The sequence below is a fragment of the Atractosteus spatula genome, chromosome 4 (genome assembly GCF_055471065.1).
Source record: "Atractosteus spatula isolate fAtrSpa1 chromosome 4, fAtrSpa1.hap1, whole genome shotgun sequence".
Taxonomy (NCBI): domain Eukaryota; kingdom Metazoa; phylum Chordata; class Actinopteri; order Semionotiformes; family Lepisosteidae; genus Atractosteus; species Atractosteus spatula.
Genome location: NC_142709.1, coordinates 14,113,384 through 14,137,628, shown reverse-complemented (window position 1 = coordinate 14,137,628; position 24,245 = coordinate 14,113,384). Strand labels below are relative to the sequence as shown.

At 40.8% G+C, this 24,245-nt stretch overlaps 1 protein-coding gene across 1 annotated transcript; it reads right to left on the bottom strand.

The window, feature by feature from the left end:
* Positions 1 to 818: 818 nt before the first annotated feature.
* Positions 819 to 23,502, bottom strand: rai2 (retinoic acid induced 2). The gene is made up of 2 exons (XM_088913903.1): positions 23,183 to 23,502; positions 819 to 6,592 (listed from the first exon to the last, which is right to left on the bottom strand). The coding sequence occupies exon 2, from the start codon at positions 6,464 to 6,466 to the stop codon at positions 4,742 to 4,744; it is 1,725 nt and encodes a 574-aa protein (XP_088770029.1). The 5' UTR covers positions 6,467 to 6,592; positions 23,183 to 23,502; the 3' UTR covers positions 819 to 4,741.
* Positions 23,503 to 24,245: the final 743 nt, after the last annotated feature.

Genomic DNA, 24,245 nt, shown 5'->3' with positions numbered 1-24,245 from the left:
ATAATGTATTTTTATAAAAAAAAGTGACAGCTTGCACAGTGTGCCTGTTATATATCACATTCTGTTCAATTATATAATATATTTGCATTATCTATTTTTAATACAATGTAGTTATGATTTCTGTAGTCTTGGTTTTTGCACTGGGTCTCAGTGATGATCATTTACCTTGCATGCATTCTTTCCACACTCTTAAGAGATATTTTGATATGTAAGTTTCAAAAGAATTTATATTCCATTTTGAATACTTTATACCTTTGCTGGCTTGCTTCAGCATTGGTAGGAGTCAGTTCCTGGGGCATTCTCTTATTACATCCTTGAAGTATATTAACACCAGAATTATTATTACTCAGAAATTCTGAAAAAAAATTAAGAAGGTCTAAGGTGAAACAAAGTGTAAACAATAATGTATAAACAGAAACTAAAATAGTTCTTAAATGTTTTGTATTTTTTTTTGTAGAATGAGGATGGGCATCCTTGTTTTTCATACTCTGCAAGTACAACAGTACTTACAGGAGGGTTAATGCCAACCTAAGGCATGGCACATCTCCAATGGAAGCCTGTATGTGTGCTGTTTTACCAAGAGAGCCCAGACTGACAGATCCCAATCATTACCCTGGGGAAGCCTGGTCACAGTCAGCTAGTAATCTGACCCAGGCTTGAACTTGCAACATGTGGTTCATAGAGCTTAACCTTTCTCTGGAGCCTGTAGCGTTGTTTTATTTCTGCCTGAACTCCTGTTTAGCCACTGGAATGCAGATGCCTTTTTTAAATGCTGTAAAATTGAAAGCGTGTTTAAAATGAAGAAAGCAGAAACGCAGTACTGCAGAACCTTTTTATTTTCTTTCACATAGCTCGTCCAATTGCATTGTTTAAAAAAAGTGTGTGAACCATCAGATGGTTGCTAGTATAAAATCATTCAGTACACAAATGCTTACAAAATCTTTGCCTTTGACATGTCATAAATCAGCAAGGGTATCTCTGGCTTTAACATTAACAGTACTGATTTGTGGTTTAAACCACGAAGTCACCCACTGCTGCATGTTCCATCCCTCACCTGTCTTCAAATACATTGCAGCTCTGTTGCAGTTGTATAGATTTCTACATGTCCAGTCTTGCAAAAAAAAAAAGTCATCCACAGACATAGTAGACAAGTAATAAGCAGTTTCACATTTTAAAGGCAGTGCCACATGTTTTTTTAGTAATGCCTTTCTAGAAGAATTGAATTTTATATTCCCATAAAAACACTTTATATAGGTAGGATATATAGGTAGGATTCATGTCGACAAGACCTGCGATAATTTTTCTCTTCCTCCAGTCATGACAGTGGGCAGTTCCGCTCCAAATCTTATACAGCGGGACATCCTCCAGTCCTCATTGATAACGGAGCCTTCACACGTTTCATTCTATTGGAAATGATCACGTACTACTTGGAGAAGACTATCTTTCTTTTTGGACCGGATTGCTGGAAGATCATGAGAAAAGCTGTGATGTAATATTGATACCGTGGCACAATAGGATCTGCCATCTGAATTGTTTTCTCACACCCACCCCCTACCCTTTCATAACGAACCAATCCTGTTTTGCAGTGTTGAGGACCAGACTTGGGCGGATGTTGTAATGGTCAGGTACTACTGCTGTATTTGAAGAAAGCAGGTTATCACGTTTTCTAAGAGTTCAGTCTGAGTTCAAGGGCATCTTGCCTCCTTGAAGCTGTGGCACTGCCTTGCACAACACCAGGCTACAACACAAGGACATGGACAGAATACACATTTAATTACTGCTGGAAAGACCAGGGCTCAGTGCAGGCCACACTGAAGAGCACTACTTCAAAATGGTCGTCGCAAGACTGTCTTTTTATACTCCACCGATTTTACTATTGAGCTTATGAAGTCACGCCTTAGCTCAGTACTTTGCAAAGCAAAAGGGATAGAAGCCTCCAAATAAGACAGTGAGGTCAGGTCCACTGGCCATTTTATTTCCTTCTTTGTCGAGACACCTTTGGCCTACGTGTGTCCTCACAAAATTGTTTTTCTATAAATATGGTATCCTGTACATCCCGGATGTCTCAGACATAGCCTGCTAAAACATAAATAGTACAATATAGAAAACTTTATACAGACATTCTAGCTGGTATTGCACTCACAGGCTATGAAATAGTTTGTTCTTCTAGACGGAACAACGAACTATACAGTACTTCCTTGTAGTCATCTTTACGCCATGCTAGCTCGTTATCTGAGAAAAATTAAATAGCATTAAATACTCTTAAGCTGCATGCGTTTGTACTGTACATTAAAATAACTTAGCAACTACAAAATAAGAGGAGCCTAATGTATTTAATATTAAAATATTAGAATAATTTCAGATTATACACAGCTGAGTACTTTTTCGTCATTTCTGTTCTGCCAGAATTGGTTAGTGTGTACTATGTCTATGCACAAGTACACAGTTTTGTATTGGCTACTTTCATCCTCTCCCAAATTTGTCCCAGGGGAACAGCACTCCCTGAATTGCTCTGATCTTTAAAACAAGGGGATAAAAGGAATCGCAAAAAAAATTAGGAAGTGAAAATGACACGTTTGCTTGGCAGATTGAAAGTAGTTTATCGGGTTTAGCCAGCGACACTCACTCTAGAACGCACACACAGAGATACACAACAGGCGTGACTAAAAAAAGCAGTTAAATAGAGCCTATCAAACAAAATACATTTCTAACATAACCAAACATACAACTCTTGAGTCATTTTCACAAACACCAACTAAAAGTAGATTATATAATAAACTTTAAGCAACTGGGGTATACTCAAAATGGAAATGCCCTTTTAAATTGTTTCAGCTCCACTTCCAATTAAATTGCCCCCTTTAAAATTACTTTCAGTTTTATGTCCAGTGCAATGTTTCAAAGCTTCCACACAAGAAAAATAACTGTGAAATGTAAATGGCTGCATGTTCAGCAGCAACTAGAACTGTTTCTAAGGTGCTCTGCAGCATGACTCAAGTTTCAAAAGGAAGGTCTCCAGAATTGATGGTACTGAAGTGGGCCTTTGAAGGGAGACAGATTTGATGTGACAGTTCCCTAAAGCTCAGACCTCCTACTGAGGCAGAAGTGTACCTGGTGCCCTGTGGACATGGGCCCAGAGTAGATCAAAGCTTCTACACACCTGTCGGTTGCAAATTATAGACCCAGTTTTAATTGATTCATCCCAAGGTGCTTTACATGTAGGACGGGAACCACTTCATCACTTGCAGAGCAGCCCCAACTGGACGATCCAGTGAAAAATTGCTTCACAAATCTAATTAACCCTGGGTGAATCCAAAGGCAGCCAGATTGAACTCTTTCAAAAATGGGATCATTAATGACCTTAGTTCTTAGTGTCTCTTCCAAAGCACAGCACCTCATACACCCCAGCGTTTCTGGTCACCATAGTGGATCAATGGTTTGAAAATTCTGATCCAGATGGATGAGAACCAGCTACTGGTCCACAGAGACCACTTTCAGCAGCTGCTTGGTTTTCCCATCCCAGTGCTGACCAGCCTCAGCCTTATCAGATCTGCTAAGATCAGGCTACAAGGAAGTCAGAGCTTAGACATAGCCTTTCACAGTACTGACAGTACAAAATACTTTTGTTTGCCAGACACCTGCCTTTGGGCCCTGGGTTTGCAATCTACGATTGTTTGCTATCTTGAACTTCTAAATTAATCAGAGCCATGGTTTAGAAACCCGTCAACTTCCCTTTGCTGACAAATGAGTGAACGGTAAAGTACAACATTTGTCCTGATTTTAGCTTTAAAATTAGCCTCTCATGCTTTTGAATGAAGTTTTTTTTTGTGTTAATTGGCCAATTCAGTGAGACCAAATTTTACTTTGCAGATGTTATGGCAACCGTCTCAAACATTTTGTATAATTATGAGGCAGGCCTTCTTTTAGTTTTGTCAAAACATTGGTTGTCAGATTTATTTTCTTTCTGCATCGCAGAAGATGATGTGGTTGAGTAAATCATGAACAAGCAACATGATTCCCTTTTGATGTGACAGGTTTAAGAGCTAGGACTTTCCCCCACAGACACACATGACATTCTTGTGTAAAGTCTCAGTTAACTTGTTCAGTCGAATGCAATGTCCAATTATCTTGTTTTGAACAGGAGGTCAGAAATAGTTGGGACAGCATTTTGAAACACCCTATAATACAATTGAAATAAAAGAATTAACATTATTGGTGGCTTCTCGTAAAATGAACGAAAGACAAAATCCAAATGAATTTTACTAAAAATATCTAATGGGTACCTTCAGCACCCCTCACTCAAAAGGGTTAAGCTCTCTCAATGTCAGCCTCATGAATATTAATTGGACTGAATGAGAGAATCCGAATAAGGGTGCAGAGTTTATTGTGCTTGATCGAACAAATGCATATTCATGGTATGTCAGCAGAGGTCTGAATATTTATAAAGCATCAATACAAATTAACCCATGAAATTATATTTGACTGCAGTGAGGAATAGTCAAGGTTTTTATTTGTGACATTTCTTACTATAACATTTGATAATCAAAAATTTACAAAGACCAGTAAAGTGCTTGCAAACCAAACAAAGAAGCTGACTTGACTTTCCTTAATATGTTCGGAACAGTAGAGGGCCATTTCGCAATGCCTGGGGAACCTCCCAACATGTGTTTTATGTTCAAATATGAACGAGACCCAGTTGTTAAAGTGAAGTCTACCATCCCTTCTCTACCATGTACTGGGAACCTTATTTTCTTGGGAAAAATGCAGCCAAGCGCTGCTTTTTAATGGGGAGGATATGTATCTCCTGGGAGTTCATTTTCTTTAATTTGATGCTTCTGTTTTTCAGAGACTTTTTCAGGGGGTCGTTTGCATCTCTCTGCTCAGACTGGTTCTTGGCGTCGTAGCACTGCTGCAGCATGGATTCCTGGGTGCTGTCCCGTTTGAAGGAGAAGTTTTTGGTGGATACGCCGGAGAGACCTTTGATCTTGCCACAGAAGATGGCAGGGACAGCGTCTTTGACCGACACAATGACCTTCGCTGTCTGCGAGGTGCTGACAATTTCAATGTTGCCACTGCTACACTTCGGTTCACATCCCGGCCTGGTGGTGCCGGGGTCCACCACCCACTTGTGCTGTCGGCTGAATTCCAGAGAAGCCAGGCTGTTGAGCATTTTTGAGTCCAGTTTTTGCGTGCCCTCTGCAGGGTGAGAGACCTCTAAAGATAAGGCAGTGCTTGTTGTATCTTCACGAGGGTGAGATGGATGTTCTAAACCATCCCTGGGAAGGTCCCTGCTGGGATCTAGAAGAGCTGTTTGGACACACTGTTTCCGTATGCTGGTCACTGACAAATCAAGAACGCTGTCTTGTTGAAAATGGATTTCCTGTTTGGTTTGAAGAGGCATGGATTTCATTGAAAGGTCCAATACTTCTACATCGCCAGGTTGTAGAGATGGAGAAGCTAGCTGGGAATGGTTGGAGGAAAAGTCCCTGTTTTGAAGCATAAGGGGGCTTAAGCTCTCCTTTGTGGCTGTCTGGGTACTTTTGCTCAAAGTGCAAGCTTGTTTAGGTGGGCCTGTGAATCCTTTAGACTCACTATTCTGTGGAATGGGAATTGGAACTGGAATGGGGATGGGAAGAGGCACAGGGAGGGGGACAATGACAGGGTAGGGGACCAGCAGAGTGGCTGGGGGGACCAAGGGAGACAGTGGGAAGCTGTACGCCTGAGATGGTGGTGGAGGCGGTGGGAAAAAGTTTGATGAGAAGGGGTCCGTAGGGGCGGATGCTGCAGAGTGACAAGGAGATGAGTTGAGGTTGTTCTGGGTTGGGAAGAGGTCCTGAAGGATGGCGGCAAATCCCGGGTTCTGGAGTAGAGGCAGGATGCCAGGCTCTTGCGGTTGACCAGAAGGCTTTTGATCGATTGGCTGAGGCTGATTAAAGGACAGGGAGGAGTTCTGGCAGAGCATGTTGTTTTGCAAAGATATGGCGGGGCAAGAGGCACCTTGCGACAGCACCGGAGAGTTCAAATGCTGAAACACCTGCTGCTCCAGGACTAGAGGAAGTGGGACTGGCCCTTGGTTGGTCATGACATAGGGTGTGTTCCCCGCTGGGGTCACCTGTGGAGTGGCGCTGCCAGCCACCTGGAGGTGGATGGGTAGCACCACTGGGCTGTCCCCAAGGCAGATGGGCTGGAGGACAGTGGCAGCCACTTTGAGAGCCACACCCCCGGGGGACTCCGTGGGAGGCGTGACGATGGGGGGTGCGGGGACAGCCACCAGAGGCGAAAGGGCCTTCTTCATGAGGCCGGTGGGATTAATGTTCCAGGCCTCGGCGGTGATGAGCTGGGTCATGCCATTCTCCAGCTTGCCGCCACTGCCCCCACTTCCTGCCGCCCCACTGCTGCTCATGGTGCTCTGGGGACTGGCAATGTCCAGTGGCAGGCTGGGCTGCGCATCTTTGTACAGGTCCTCCATTTGTCGGAGCTTCCTGCTGACTTCCTCCTTGGACTCTTGAGTTGTCAGGAATCCGTTTCAGGTCCTGATTGTCAGTGAGCTCATGATCTCCTCGTATTGTCCTAGAGGCAGGCTGCTGATACTGGCCTGGAAAAAATAAAAGAAAGGCAATTGTATATGCAGTGTATATGAATTTTCTTATTATATTGTATGTAATTTACTCGTAAAGGATTATTAGATGGTAAAATGGATCACTTTTTATTTCTGCACTTCACTGGGAATTGTAAAAAAGGGTCTCGAGTCCTGATTTGAAATGTGTTTGTGGCTTACAATCATTTATGTTTGAGTCTATTGGAAGATACTGAACCCACCTAACACAATTTCACAGGCCTTGTAACGCATATAAAGAGATAGATTATCTCCAGCTCTGAAAAACACCATACAAATGTTTATACTGGAGTAGGTATCTTATAAATGGTGACAGCATTACACAAGATTGATTACACAAGACAAACATGGTGCAGTGCTGTACTGTACATTCTTATACGGGACAAAACAAATCTGATACCAACTGGCTTTTAGCATAAAGTAGTGCACACAGATGTGTATTAAATTACTTTTTCCCCATGTTATGATTTTTTCCAAACCCTGTATGGTCCTTATTATTAAGAATTCTGGCACCAAATAAACAAATTGGCAGTGCACTGCTAATAAAACGGTGAAGTAACACTCTACGAGGCCAAACACACTGACACCACCCCAACCATATCCCTAAAAACCTCCATTTTGTATTCAGAGGATACTTTACATTGTTTCTAGCGCTCAGTTGTGAGGAGGCTGTTAGACCGGTAAACAATGCAGTACAGTTGGCCACATAAAAAAGTCTGTTTCTCCAAATTAAAGTAATGCCATATACCCTGAAGGGGTTGGTTACCAAAGTGGAAAAAAAGCTAAACAACTCAGGAGATGTGCTCACACCAGGCTATTGAATCACCAGTGAAAGTATGTTGAGCCACTAGAGTTTGTTTATAAAATGAGCACCACAGTGGAACAGCGACCTTAGCCAGCTATGGATATCTATACCTCCTGGGCATCTTCCAGCAGAAAACACAGTATGATCACTTAGTGTTATAATTACAGCATGTCCCCCCGCCCACTTGATAGAACAAAACACTGAACAAAACTAAATGTGGCTTAACGTCTTATTTTGGATCACTCAGTGGTACCTCAGCCCCCTTGCCCCCCAGTGTTCCATCACTTTGAGATAAAGCTGCTCCTGGAGTGATTGATGAGTGAGCTTATTTAAGATCATTCCACTAGAAGACAGCTTGTTCAGTTCCAATTAGTCTGTGCGTACAGTGCAATATTAACCACCAAGCAAAACTACAGATGCTCATAATGACTCTGTATCAAATAGGAAACAACTGGGGGGCATTCAGTGCAGTTTAGGGGTGCTAATCAGACCACCTTAGTTAATCACAGGTCTTTTTTCTCAGCTCTCGGAGGTATTTGCAGTTTGTGTGAGTATCCACTGTGCTCTGAATCAGCCTCCTGGAAGTATACGGGCAAGAGCACTGTCCCTCCTTAGAGACACGCTGAAATGAATAAACAGTTGGATCTACTGCCTCTCCTGAATAAACCACTTGCTACAAAATACAACTTGGGCAATTTTAATATTAAGTTAAAATATTTATGAACCCAGCCCATCATTTCTTAAACTATCTTCACAGCCACAGATTGTACCATTTGCTGTGTAATAAGGGAGATACACAAGTTAGAAACATTTCCAATTGCACTTGAAGAAAAAAGAAATGATAAACAGTTGTACAAGGTAATAGGACGGTCATTATGTAATCTCTTACTTCTGTCTACAGGAAGAAATAGTTTTTTCAGTTTTTGCTTGAAGTCATATATATGTACAGAAAGTGATTTTCACAGTCTTCTGCCCAGTAGGTAGTAAACAGTTTGTTTTAGATGTATCATTGGCAGAAGTATTTCATAGAAAAGGTAAACCTAAATGTCATTAACACAGGAAGTTATTCCTCAATTTATATATAAATAAACTGATTGAAATTAATTCACTCTGGCTACACATTTTTTTATAAAAGACCTTTCTTAGAAATGTTTAATATGGGGTCGATGTGTGTATTAATGCCGGTGTCGTCAGTGAAAAAGCTGAGAGTGCTGGACACTAACCATGTGCCCAGTTAGCCTTAAACAGAACAACACAGGAAAGCTACAGAAAAATAAGGTTCCTAAATTAGCCAGCGTCAGCTCCACCATCACTTCAAACCGTATCGCAATCCCCATGGAAACGCTTCCCAGATTTAGGCCCCGTTACCATGGTGAAGTGGAAAATTGATAAAAATTAAAGGGCTCAGCCAAAGCTGCTCTGGTTCCTTCTGATTAGGGGCATAAGAATTCAGGGCTAGAAGTTTTCACATCTCTTCCACATCAAGGTCTTATTCGCCCTCCTTTCCGTCCGTCAGAAGGGTCAAGCCGAGAGCAAGAAACTTTATGTACTTAAATGAAATATTTAATCTGAATTTCTTAAGAGCCTGGAGTGCCTTGGACAATCATGTATAAACACAATCCATGAGGATAACTTATTTTTCTCTTTTGTTCCTAATTGCACTTAAACCATCTGTGTTCAAAGCTACTTAAGCTACTTAAAAGACTCACTTGCAGAAAAACCATTACATTCAATTCTCATCTTGAAAACAAAAGAGAGTCTGTATGAAAAGAAGAGTCAATATATATTCCATTTCCCTTTAAATACATTCAGTACAGCCAAATTTATTTTACTGGAAAATGATGTCCAAGTGCTTGATTTTTTAGATGAACCATTCAGCATTCCCTGTATGAAATTTTTAATTTTGCTTGTGACGTTTTTCTAAATTATTTTACTAATAATTATTATGTTATATTTACTTTTTACTTCTTATTAACCATACTATTATTATCATTTGTTAATATACAGTATATGTATGCTACAACCCAATGTAATCCAGTTTCTTTTATAAAAAGGAGGATGACAAACTGCTTATTAAGAACTGGGAAGTGTCTATTGATATCTGAAAAGTTAAAAAATCCATCTGTTTCACCACAAGGTCATATTGTGTCTCTGGTTATGCTGTATTTGGGTATGACCGTTTTTAAAGAGGAAGTTATCCTCTTTTCATTCCTGTTTTCTTTCCCTACCTGTTTCTTATCTGATATTTTCTAAATGTTTCTTGCTTTGACATACTGCTAATACCTCACTAATAATTGTCCAGGGAGTAGACTACAGTAAGTAATAACTACAGTAAGTAAAAGTTCAGTCCCCACCCTATAGTGACACAAATCATAACAGGAACTCCTGGAATCAGTTATTAATGGGCCTTCCAGTACTACAGCAAACACTTTCTGCTTATTTTACATCAATTCCCTTTTACAGTACACATTTTGCTGGAACACCCAGTTTGTAAGAAAAAGAACAACTTGCATTAACGAGGGACTCAAGTAGCACAGCTACAAGTGGGCAGAAAATAAGAGGAACACCTGGTGACTAAAGCACTCAAAAGAGCGATGCTTTTGTGTCTGTTGTTTCAGCGACTACAATTCAAAATCAGTTAAGTCACAGAGCAAAGGAATATTTGTTTAATAATTCCATGTTAATATCTCTTTTTCACAAATAAAATCAAGAGTCAGGGCAGGAGACTGAAACAATTAATCCATCTCTCCATTTTCCAATTGCTATATCCAATACATGGTTGCAGGGGGGCTAGAGACTATCCCAGCAAGCAATGGGCACAAGGCAAGATACACCCTGGACAGGACAGCAGTCCATCACAGGGTCCACACAGACACACCAGGACAATTTTACCAGAAGCCAATGAAGCTACCAGCATATCTTTTGACTAGGGGAGAAAACCCATTAGAACACAGGGAAAACACACACTCCACACAGATACTGTAGCACTCCAGCACTGCAAGGCAGCAATGCTAAACACTGAGCCACCACATCATCCTCCTGAAACAATTCACTGGCTGTAAAATAATACACGTCTGTGTGGGTGTTTTTTGTTTTACAAGAAACCTGTTCACATTTTTCATATTCTGTAAATTTGCTGCTTCACGCCCAAGAGGGTAAGTGACATAATCAATAAAAATAGATCTTAAATATATATTTTGTTAAAACCTTTGGAAAGCTCAAATAAATATGTTTTTTATGCCACAGGCAACCTATTAAAAACCTTATTAAAAAGTCAACCCAAAGCTCTGGAATAAATGTTTCATAGTAAAAACACATCATTCAGAATGGGGAAAGCAGAAATCCTGGTGGCGAGCTTTTGAGATGATGCACTCTGAAATAAAATACTTCAATACCAAATTGATCACATGCGTGCAACACAGCAGATTGCTTTGTCCAAATCCATAACTCCAGCTACATGCAAAACAAGTGCATCTGTCTGTGCTGATCCCTCTTTGACCGATGAGCTTTGATCTTTAAGACAGTAAAACATCTGTATGATTGTGTGAGATGTTGATAGATCAAATGTAGAAAGCTGACTCAATGTTACAGAAGAAACGGGCTCAGAAAAAAATGAATCTGTGCTTTTCTATATGATCTATCAGTTTTACCTGTTTAATCTTTAAAATGCCGAAAAGAGAAGAAAGAAAGCACAACGTTTCGGCTGTGAAGAAGGCTCCACAGTGTGTTCCTTTGCAGCCTATGCATGCTGACGCAGCTACCCACCTGAACTACTAATCTTTAAGATGTCTGCTGTGCAAACAAATGTTATTAAAAGTCCTCTTTTTTCCATTTTTGTATGATCTAATGAAATAAAATCAGAGAAATGCCTTGCTGATTAAAGAACATCCAGCATGTAGATGTTGAATAGATTTTGATGCATCAGTCTTGCTGTCAAACAGAGATCATGACTGTTTTTTTGTTGTCATTTTGAGCTTTGAATCTTCTTTCCTGAGAATGTAGGTATAATTCACTTTATGCCTAAATTTCCAAATGTGCCAATTATATAAAAACAAACCAGCGCACGCGACCACAGTTGATAAAATGAACGATGAAAACACACTTCTGATCCAGATGTGAGCAGACAGGGGACGCTAATTTACACTCTAGAGAACAGCTTAAAACCTGAAAAATAAGTACATTGTTATTGGCTACTAGGTGACACATCATAAATTAGAGGTTTTAAATTAGATTTTTAATAGACAATATTACTTTGAAAGGTATCTCCAACTACTGTGGCAACAAAGGATTGATGTCCTTTTTTTGTTGGTCTTCACTGATAACGACGGCCATTTTGTACCTGAGGGGGACTCACTCTCTCTGATTCTGGAGGCTGTTGCCATCTCACATTCAGACCAGTGAGCACGTAGTCCCCACAGCAGCCCTCTCTCCGGCCAGAGCTGTGATTCGGCTGAGGCGTTTTTCCAGTAGACTGGGCAATGGCTGCCATTCTGTCACAAGCCATAGGGTCTCGGAAAATGCTGCAGGCCTTCACAAGTGTCAGGCTATAGCAAGGGCAGAGCGAATTGTACTGCCCATATTTACTGAAAGCAGTATCAAACAATTTACAGCACATAGACCATTGTGTTACAAAATGTCTATTACTGTGTATCCATGGGGGAGTTAAATTCCATAACCACTACAGATTAGGGACTACAAAATCAAACCCAATACTCTTGTCATGTACAGTATGCCACCTAAATATCCAAATGGAATGTCTTCTTTCCACACTGATTTTGTTTTATTATAACAATTTTTTATTTTTTTAACATAATGGCATCCATCTGGCCTGCTTTTGCACCAGTGAAAACTGGAGAGCAGTGTTCTCTTGCTCTGTAATTTTTTTTTCTTTATTGTTCTCCAACACATTTCTGCCAAAACAAGACGGCTGTGATTGATTATATTTTTATTTTTTGTACATGAAGGGCAGATCCTTGCGATTGGATAGGAGTTGCAGGGCCTAGAGAGAGTGTCTCCCAAAAGCATTTACTCACATTATTGGAAAATCCAATAAAGACTTGTGTATTTATAGCACGTATCCCTTGTACTTCTCCCTGGCTGTACCCCAGCTAAGTCAAATCCAACAGGCTGTATTTTTAGAGTCTGCAAATGGAAGGTGTCTGTTCACTGGGAATTAATGAAGAATGAGATCATGATAGCGGACAGCCACACACAATGATATCATCCTATACAAACACACATATACATGTGGACAGCCTGCCATCCATATTTATACTTTTATTTATAGACAAAGATGTCTTTAACAGAAAGATCTATATAATAAAGTGTGTTTTACAGAAAGATTTGTGGAACACAGTGGAGCATTCTTTGCTGAAACTAAGCCCCACTGACTGCACACAGCACACAGTGTTGCCTAACATAACAAGGAGAACATGTAAATTGCCAATAGTATTTTTCTCCAAAATCTGTTAGGTGCATAGTTAGTACTGATCTGTACCTTGCAATATAATACAACATGTAATACAGGGGAATCCATTTAAAAATCAAAAAGCAAATTACAATGCTGTATACTGCGCTCTAAACTACAACTTGATGTTGATTTCATTTGCTTTTTACCTGCCACTGCTATATATCATGTAAGACAAGTAGATTTTATTAACGCAGAATCACCCAAAATTTGTTACAGAAGATCTCAGACCTTACTTTGTCTAAAACAGAAATCAGACGATGTCCTAATGAATGAGACAACAATAAACACCTTCGCAGGTCAGAAATGAATCAGTAAGCAAATAACAATGAGAATCAATGCTGCAGCCTTAGATTATAACCATATGGCAGGTATCCAGTAGGTCAGCACTTCTCCCTGGGCATTTCTACCCAAGACAGCCAGGCTCGGTGCTGAGCCGGGTAAGGCCAGGAGACGCGTCTCATCAAACACACTGCTCGTGATACAGGGAGCTCTCATTAAAGACTGCTCTTTCAGGCAGTGGCAGGGCTCACTACATTTCAAGTCCCTATTCAATTTGTGAATGTCAGTGTGTCTTCCGGTCTTTTTTTTTTAATAGAAATTAAGTTACGATACATCCACTGACACACATACTTAATGTGTTTCTGTATATTGCTGAAGAAAATTATGTGGACTTTCCAAAATTCTGTTTCTAAAAGCCGTGAGCTGTCCAGAGGATTTTGTGAGGCATTAGTCTGTGACCCTGCTCAGTTCATACTGTACCTACTTACTTATCCTTTTTGCTAAGCAGACAGAGCCTACTCAAGATACAGTTCCATCCTCTAGTTTGACTTACCATTTATGTTTCATGCTTGGCTGCTTTTTTGTTCTTTAATCATGTGAGTTAAACAGCTGACCAAACACCCATTAATTAAACTGGATCAGGGACAGAAGAAAAGGAAGCTATCCAAGTGCCTCATGCCTGACGCCAGCCCTGAATTCCAGCCTCTGCTTTCTTCATCCCAGTACCAGGACTGCCACCCCCACACCAGGACCCTGCTGTCTGCTTCCCAACTGAGATTAGGACCTAACCGAGTCATGTGACACATGGCCCACGCCAGCCCCCTGATTCTACCAGCCTCAGCCTCTGTCCAGACCCCTCCTGTTTGGGCACTGCCTGCTGCCGGTTGATCTTATCACTGGAAAGGGCCAATTTGTAAGAAGGCTAATGCTGTCAGCAGCTCTTTCTGCCCTGCCGTCAGCCCATGTCCATGCCCGTGTGATGAGGCATTTTTCTTGTATCAGGTAAACTCTGCAGCACAGTCTGTGGCTTATAGGACCGCCCACTTGAGAAATCTATGGTATCATGGGGGATCCTAAAAAAACCTGTGACGCAATAATAACAATTGCTTACACTTATATAGTGCTTTTCTGGACACTCCACTCAAAGCGCTCTACAGGTAATGGGGATCCCCTCCACCACCACCAATGTGCAGCCCCACCTGGATGATGCAATGGCAGCCTTAGTGCACCAGAACGCTAACCACACACCAGCTCTCAGTGGGGAGTGGAACAGAGTGATGAAGCCAGTTCAGAGAGGGGGGATAATTAGGAGGCCATGATTGGTAAGGGCCAATGGGAAATTTGGCCAGAACGCCGGGGTAACATCCCTACTCTTTTTAAGAAACGCCCTGAGATTTTTATTGACCACAGAGAGTCAGGACCTCGGTTTTATGTCTCATCCAAAGGACAGTCCCTGTGTACAGTATAGTGTCCCCGTCGCTATACTGGGGCATTAGGACCCACATAAACCACAGGGTGAGTTCCCTCTGCTGGCTCCACTAACACCTCTTCTAGCAGCAGCCTTAGTTTTTCCCAGAAGGTCTCCCACCAAGGTACTGACCAGGCTCACACCTGCTGAGCTTCAGTGGGCTGCCAGCTGTGAGCTGCAGGGTGATATGCACAGTCCATTTAAGAATACAATACCGTCATCAGAAGTTAACTCGTAGCTTGAACAGTGGGATGGAATGCCTTTCCTTCAGAAAATGAACTTCCTAATATCAGATCAGATCAAAATACTCTACCGCCAGAACTATTACACCATGCAGGGTTCTGTTTAATCAGGTCTTGACTGTCACAACCTGACAGTAGTTGCTGGATTCTCTGCTTTCCTCGGTCTCTTGTACCCACAAGCAGAACAGAGCAACAACACTGGAAAATGACTTAATACCGAAGTGAAATAAGACTCTTCTGCTTATAACCTACGCCAGTGGAAGGAATTGCATACGTTATAATCAAAATGTTGATTACAGCTGGGTGCATGAATGTGGTTTTCATCTCTAAAAATACTGCAGAAAGCTGAAAACAGTGAGAATATTTTGTGCACGTCGATATTTGCATATTACTGTAATCACTCTCATCATCGTATTATTGTGATGCAACATGTGAATCCCTTTTCCTTGGTAAACACAAGGAGAAGGATCTGAAGTCTGAACTCTGTGCACAGGAGACTAGCTGGGCATTGTTTTTACCAGCATACCAACCTAAAAGCCCAGACAGAATTCCTCACCATCCACATTAATGGTTTCCATATTTTTATCAAACAGTTTACTTTCCCTTTATCTTCCTGCGAGAGGCTACACAGCCCAAATCCTGTTTTCCAACATAACATTTGTTGTGCAGATTGTTAATGTGCAAAGCATTTAACCGTCTCATACAGCTGTAGATGATATAACAGCCCTTAAAATTATTTAAAAGAAATATTTCAACTGCATGCCAAAATTAATCTTTGTCATAATGGGTGATTTATATTACATTACTGACTTCTGCCAAACAGAACCACCCTAAGAAAAAAAAAACAGCTATGGGAGACGTACGTCTGTCTTTTAACAACTGCACAACAATAGTAAAAAACACAAAAATAGGACTTTTGGAACAAAATAAGATAAGAAAATACCACAGAGTGTCAACCTTGGCTGTACTTCTTATTTGCCCCTTTTCGTATCGTTCGTTCAAAACAAGTACCAATCGCCAGGCAGACAGTTTTATTTAGAGAACTCCGCTAGATTTGTCTAAACAAAACTGCCCGGAGACCGCTGCTTGTTTTGAATGAACGTCCAGTCTGATTACTGCCATGAGGAGTCTCCGCGGCAACAATTGTCTTCTGCTGGAAACAATCAGTTGGCTGAAGGTTTTTTTATAAATTTACTGTCGTCTCTGTTGTCATTGTTTTTTCCACTTTTTCTTTCCACTTCGAATTTCCCTATACAGTCTATCAACCAACAGCTGCAAACCACAAGCGGCGAAGAAGTACGAAACGTCAATGAGCATCAGTCAATCTGGTCTTTTAGCCAGATTCTCTCTCCATCCAAATTGTAGCCAAATTTAGAGATGAGCTCTTCAGCACAGACACGTCTCGAACAGACCCCAGAAAGACTTGCTTCGGGATGGCGATGAAAACCGTTCACTTCACACGTTTCCTCCTCAAGCCATAGGAACAACAAAATTGGTCATTTGGCACAGCCAGGACATTAACCGTAAGCAAGTGACGCTGTCGGCCAGATATGGACAAGCCGCTACCGGTATCTACCTTTAGAACACTGGATTCTACGTTTAGTAAAGTAAATGAACGACCAAACTTCATACTATTTTTCAAATGATGTTCCCTAATGGGTGACATAGTGGCACTATGGTAAGCGTTTCTGCCTCGCAGTGTTGGGTTCTTGGGTTCAGTTACGGAAATGTGGGGGGCACCCTGTGTGGAGTCTGTATGTCCGTATGGGCGTGGGTTTCCTCCCACAGTAAAAAGACATAGGTTAATTATATGTTAATTGGCTTCTGGAAAATTGGCCCTGGTGTGTCCTGTGATGGACTGGTGTCCAGTCCAGGGTCTTGCTCCCATTGCTTGCCAGGATAAGCGTCTACCCCACTTGCAACCCTGTGTTGGGAAGAAGTGCTTTAGAAAACGGATGGTTGGATGTTACTAACGTAGTGCAAACGAATAACATGAATAACACTCATGGACAACACTGATTTAGCAAGTAGCACCTCTGTTTGAAAACCCACCCAGAGTGGCTTTGTCCCACTCAGATGCGTTTTGCCCACGGAGCTCCAGCAGAGTCACCCCAAACCCCTCACAAGTCTGAGAAAACAAACAGAAGGCTTGCAAGCCAATAGAAAAAAAAAAGGTTTGTTGAAAAAGGAAAAAATTAACAATTCCAAAAAACCTCCCAAAATGTATAATAGGCCAGATTTCAACAATCAAGTGTCTCAAAACAATAAGACAAAATCGTGGTGTGGACACTGCACAGCAAACCAGGTGAACTGCCATGCGTCTCCTTGGATTGTGTCCTCGTTTCTTCTCAGACATATAACAGCACAAAACAAAAGAAACATTCGCAGTACATGGCTTCCACTCAGACAGAGTTCACCGCTAAGGAAAACATCAACATCTGTTCATCTCAGAGTAAAACAAAGATGACTGATGTGGAAAAAAGTCTATGCAACACTTTTGCAGGATGTAATTTTAAAACGCCATGAGCCATCCTTTAACAAGTGGTCCTTCACAAAGATCCAGCTGATATTTGCATTTCCTCTTAAAATACAAACAACTGGAATGGTTAGTTAAAACTCTGAGACATTCATTTAAGCGTCTTTAAATAAGGCATAAGAGGGATGAATAGGAGTGGAGTTTGCATGTTCTCTCCCAGTATTCACTGAGTACTCTGGGGGTCAGAGACATGCTGGCTAGATTAATTGGTTTCTCTAACCCTCCCTGTGCACCCATTTGTGGTCCCTGTAGTGGACTGGTGTCCTGACTGCCTTGTGCCCCATTCTTTCCAGCTGCCACAACCTTTCGCAGGAATTCAAGCTTTCACATAATGAATAATGGATGACGTTCTATAATATATCTTCCTTCTGCCCTGGAGTATGCTTCTAACGCAGACTACCAACACAAGGGTACACAAGTTCATGTCGGTTAACCTCCAGGCCTTCGTAATGGACAATCAGAAATTTAGGGTTAATCACTGACAATAAAGAAGTGTAGCACCACACACAAGATGCAATATGTTGTTATGATTTACTGTGCTCATGCACAGTATTGCTGTCAAATACAGCAACTAAACTGCACCTTAACGGGCGGTTTAAGCAATAGCTTAATATAAGCGCTAAAAAGGCAGAGAAATAAATGTGACACTCAAAAGTAACAACACAAAAGAGGCATTTTGTATTTTATGAATACTAAGACTAGTAATTAGCAGTTCAATACTAATTGGAATACGTCCAACTTGTTTAATTCAATAGTCTGCTGGTGCAGTACCCCAGAGAGACCACTATGCGGTGCCTGTGAGCTCATGTCGATAATGATGCGAACACAGGCTAACGAATTGGTCTACGTTTCATGACCTGAATGTGTTTTCTTTTCAAATTATTAACAGGTTATGTAGGTCTCCCCCAAAAATTTCAGTATTTTATGTATATGAAAACAATACTGTAATGCTACATTAAAATCATACTGGTTTTTCTTTGCAGTTAAAATGGCTGTTGGGAAATAAATCCAGGGTGGGTTTCAAGTTGGATGCAGTAAATCGTAACCCAGTAAAAGTCACCTGCGTGTGGGGAAGCCGGCAAACGCTCTCAGGGCGATATTTTTCTTTGTAACGCATCCGTAATGTATCCCAGAGATATTAATAAAATACGTATTTTAATTATTGGGTTTATGTAATGCAAATTGCAAAGTGAAAGATATTTTAGTGCGCCCTTTTGTTTTTAAACCTGTTTACAGTACATTTGTGCAACACACCCCATGAGAAGTAATAAGGTATCTCTCCTTATACTGTCGTGGTCTTGGTGGTCAACAGGCCGCCTGACTGTGTGCTTGGGTTAATTCATGTGACAGCCGAAAAACAGGCCTACAGAACATTGAAAATCACACCTAAGAAGGATTTCCATTTCCATAAATGAAATATTGTCTTTTAGTCTTTTTTTTACATTTCATCATGGAAATGATCCCTGCTATTTCCTATATAGAAGATCCATGCCTCTTACTTTCCCTATTCTACATTATTTTGAATCTAATTGGTCCAAAATTTCAAAGGCACACTTTTCATAATCAAACTGCTGCTGGTGGCTTGTCAAAGTTCTGCTGCATGGATCTGACACCGCCAGACCACTAACGCTTAAACACACTTTTGTGTTTTCCTGTTTAAAGCAAAAACTCTTCATTTCAAAAGCAGCAAGAAGCATGTTTTAGTGTAAAATGAGAAATGTTCCTTTTAAGATGTATATTGCAACTGACAAAATTAATCTTTTACTTTTGTTGGCTTTTAACTACAATCTGAAATTTGAGACTAAGTGAGACTCAGATCTTTAAATTTAGTCCTGCCATAAACTGAATTTACTGCACTACTTTTTTGTATTATTTATGTAAAGTGCCTCCCACAGACCAAAGACATACTGGTAGGTTAACTGGCTTCTGGGAAAATTGGCCCTGGTATGGTTGTGTAAGTGTGTGTGATTGTGTGTGTCTGTGTGTGTGCCCTGCGATGGACTAGCGTCCTGTCCAGAGTGTATCCTGCCTTGAGCCCTTTGCTTACTAGGATAGGCTCCAGCTCCCCTGCGCTCCTTTTTTGATCAAGTGGTTAGAAAATGGATGGATTGATGTAAATTGCCATGCCAATACTCTGGACTGAAAGGCACTATATCAAAATAAAAATAATTTGGATTGATTGATTTTAATTGGAACATAATACCCTTGATTTTAATAATCCTCTGTGTTTAGCTGTGTGCCTTCAAGGGGGCTCAGATCCCAGGTTAACAAACATTGCTTCATTGCATTGTCTGTCTGTCTTTCACAGACAGCTGAGCAGAGCATTTTCATGATCTCTCAAGTTTAAAAGTTTAAAAGATCACTTTCTGGTGGAATTAGCTCTTAAGCATGTTTTAGAAATGGTGTCATCAGTTATTCTTTTGTTTTATTGTTTTGTTGTGCTAACAATTCCTTCATTTTGATGTATTATTACATGTATATGATGTATATGATGCATGCTGTTTCACTGTTCAGTGCAACTCAACAATAGAACAGCTTCTTACAGGAAAAGATCAGCCCATCTTCTGGAAACTACTCAGAACAGAGCAAGTACGTTGATGTAAACTTTCCAGCTGGAAAATGGTGTTTTTAATTGCATGTTCAGTGATGTAATTTTGACTCATTTCTGTGCCCAATTTCACAATCGACAATAATGGTGCATTCGAGGCTGTTGCTTTATTGTCAGTTAATTGTAACGACTTTGTGGAGTAACTAACAAGTTAATTTATATATCTGGTTCGAAGTGAACACCATTCTGGTTTAAGATGAGGCCAAGTAAATTTTGTGTCACAAAAAGAGGGAGATACTACATTCAAGAGCAAGATCTGCACATTAGTTTCTGAACATTTATGTCTTTTTCATGACCACATATAATCCACTAATCCCTCCATCCATCCATTCTCCAACCACCTCTTCTAATTCAGTGGTGTGGGCCTATCCCAGCAGGCACTTGGCGCAAGGCAGGGTACAACCTGGATGGGATGCCAGTCCATCAAAGCGCAGGCACACAGACACACACATTCAAACCTAGAACCAATTTTCCTAGAAGCTTGTTAACCTACTATGCTTTTGGAATGCAGGAGGAAACCGGAGTGCCCAGACGAAACACACTCAAACATGGGAGAACATACAAACTCCATACAGATAGCACCCCTGGTCTGGAACTGGTTCACAGCCTCAACTCTGTGAGACAGCAATTTTAACCACCATGCCGTCCATAATCCACTAATAAGGTTTTACATGTAAAATTAAGTTACTTCCTTCACTGTCAATATGCTTGAAGATATACTGTTTTAAACATATTTAATAGTGGCCATATTATGAAATCTTCTCATTAATAAATATTTCCTCCCAGAAGTGTTTAGCAAAACAAAACCTCACTCAATTCCATACGCTTCACTTTGCCTGAGTTCATGGTTCAAAAATCCCTTGCTTAATCAATATACCCCATTCCTATCAAAAAAGTGTGAAAAATATAAGCTATTAACAGCAGATTTCCTTTTCTTCATGTGTTAACAGCGATGTCCTTAAATGTACAAGACCCATGTGAACATGTGAAGCATTTGAAAACAATAAGAAGACAATAATTCCTATGCCACTTTATCCTCTCAAAAACACTAAAGTAAATATTTTGTATTTGACCAAGGGGAAAATCACATGCCATAAATGCCTTTTTTCCCTTTAAAATCAGGATCACTACCATGGATAGTGATCTGAACTGTGCTATTCAGAACAGCTGCTATCTTTTAAGGACCAGTTCAAACTTAACAGTAGTGCATTGATTCAGAATCACAAATCATTGTGTTTACTGTAATATTCTATGGTGATGAAAGGCCGACTTCTTCAAAGCAAACTGCTGAACGACAACCCAAAATCATTATTTTCTCTCATTAAGAGAGCAAAGAAACTTGTCGTATTCGAGTTTCCTGCTCATCTGTTTCTCATTCAGTTTAAAAAGTATTCAGAATATGAGTTAGCTAGATTGGCAATGAAATACAGAAACAATGTGTTGGAGTTGACATTAGAGAACACACCTGCCGGCTCTTATTGTGTTCATTTAGATAGTTTTAAAAGGTGAAAACTGACAGAGGAAAGAGGAAAAATAAGCTTCCAAGTCTTGACATTTTAGGTGATATATTCCTTCATATATTGTAAGAATATTTTCAGTAAATCAAAAGTAAAATTTGTACCTTTTGGCTCTGCCTCTATACAAATTGCAACACCCGCTCATTTGTTTAAAAGCCTTAATATAACTTTACACAAGAAGAAAAATAGCTTTTTTCTTTTATTTTTAAGCAACCCTTCTGTTCGTGGTGTAGGTATTTCTTAGCAGAGTTGACTATCTAAAACGATACTGAAGCCCACACTACTAAAATAAATATGGCCTTTAAACAAACGTTTCGCCACCTCTCCTTAAACACTCTCCAATTTCACAAGAAACGCTCAGGTTTAAGACCGTATTTAATAAAAACAAACAAAAGTCAGGAGCATTTATGAAACACAAAGGGATTGCCCTCAGCAAGAAGGGAGCTGGTTATCAGCCAAACTAAGAAGGGAGGACACAGGAGCCATATTATAATTTCACGGAAAGGAGAGGGGGGGGAAGAGAAGGTCATCAGATGTCAATACATGTATTATAAAAGCGGGGGTTTTGTGCGAGTCCACCCCGAAACCCAATGTTTTCAGACATAGTGAATGGGTAACACGATTTCTACTGAACTTAACGCAGTAAGGTATCAGACTGTGCTGCGATAGCTGCGTTGTAAGAAACCAGATGGGCCTCTGTTGACTGCCAAAAGCATCATTAGCATCTAAGCATTTTAGCGAAATCGATAAACAAAAGTAATACATTATTTAACTTTCTCGGGTTAAAAGGCTCGTCGGTCAAGCTTTTAGCGACGCCACTACTGAACGCTGGCGAAGCTACACAAGTGCCTCTGGTATGATTATTAATGAGAGCCTTCCGAGCCTGTGCAGTCACAGATCTCGTACACGGCACATCCATCTGACTGTGTCCAAAGCTTGCTCAGGGGACCTCTACAATTACAGCACAATACAGCAGCTGTTTGGAAACATTGCTAACCCTAAACAAAACAGAAACGGGTGTGGAATTTCGTGAGTGCTTCAACAAAACCCCATATTTACTACTGGGGATTTTTTTTCCAAGTCACTCCTTTTACTACTGTTTTATTCTGCCCGTTTGGTGCGCGTTCTTCATTGTGATGTTAACAAAGTCATTTTATCTGTAAAATCAACATTTAAAATATCTAAATATATACAACCGCGTACTGATAGGATAGGTTTAAATTCGCAGGAAAAAAAATAAAAACAACAATGACTGTTCCATTCAACTGAGAAACGACGCTTTCAGGAAATTACCTTCTGTCGCTTTAAGGACGCTTCCTAGTCTTTGCCAACGCACCTGTGCCACCATCTAAACATTGTAAAGGGCATTTAATCACCCTAAATGACGAATGGATAAGAATGACATAATACACAGCTTTATCACTAGTTCTCTGCTTTCAATGGTTCTGTTTAAGGCGTTGGCATTTTGTTTTACTGTCCATTTTGAAGATACGATTTAGAAATTCAGCTTTACGCAGGGAGTCTCAGAATGCTGCGTATACAAAAACAATAAATACATTTCTCAAGCAGGGACAAGGTTAGTATTCACACGACAATGCGTTCTTTCCCCTAAAATTTCCGAGGCTACGCGAAAACGGTCCTTACCTTAGCAGTATTTTAGTCCTGATCCAGAACAATGCAATAGAGCCAAAGGTGGACCTAACTAGGCATCGCGTATTGTAGCTTTTTTCCTGGTCCAGCAATGCATTCAGCATCGTAATTTCTGATTTTTCCAACGGGATTCGATCTTCGAGCATTTGCCCCTCCGACAACGAACGGCGTAGACGGGTTCTTTTTTTTATTTTATTTTCCCCCCTCTGAATCAAGAGTCTCGGAAACAGACCGAACGGATAAATAAGAGGCAGCTGACGGGGCACCGCTGTCAAAACCACGCCAGCCCCCCTGCGCTGCGCTGCGCTGCAAGGCTCGGCTCGCACAGCTGAAGGAGGATTTGATCCGCTGACAGCGGGGCTGCGCGCGCAGCGCCGGAGCCCGAGCCCGTGGTCCAGCTCCTCCCGTCCTGTCTGGTGCGTCTGACAGTCTGCCTCAGAGGTACGGCAGCGGCCATAGGGAGAGCAGCGGGCTGCCGAGCACAGACTCTACTGTCCGCCAGCTCTCTGTGCAGTGCTAGCGTCCTCACCAGCCTGTACCCCGCAAGACAGTTTGGCATTAAGAAAATATATATATATACAATGGCTTGAATAACAAGGCGGACATACACGTATTTGGTACGCCTACAGTAAGGTATGTGTAGGTACAGTAGATGCTGTCGTTGCGTAGGTTTATTTTTCACATGAAGTGGAAAAAAAACCTCACAACAAAAATAAATAGGCGCAAATGAATGACCTTCTTCAGAAAAATAATTAAAACAATGACATTTTCCTTAAGACGTTACGTTCTAAATTTCAGACCTTCGTTTTTTTTTTTCTCAAATCCACACATATTTCTTACCAACATTAGGATTTCTGGATGTTCTGGTAAAATGTTTTTACATTTCGATCCTTCACGTTCTGCGAGTTGATGATCCCTGTGTTCTAGCGAGAAGAGTGAAAATATTCCTTTGTTTCTGTGCGCAGTAGGGAAGAAAAACGTTCGATTTGGACTTTTCTCCCTGAAAATGCTTTAATAGTACAGCTGAGTGCTGGCAAGTTGTCAGCAGTGATGAATG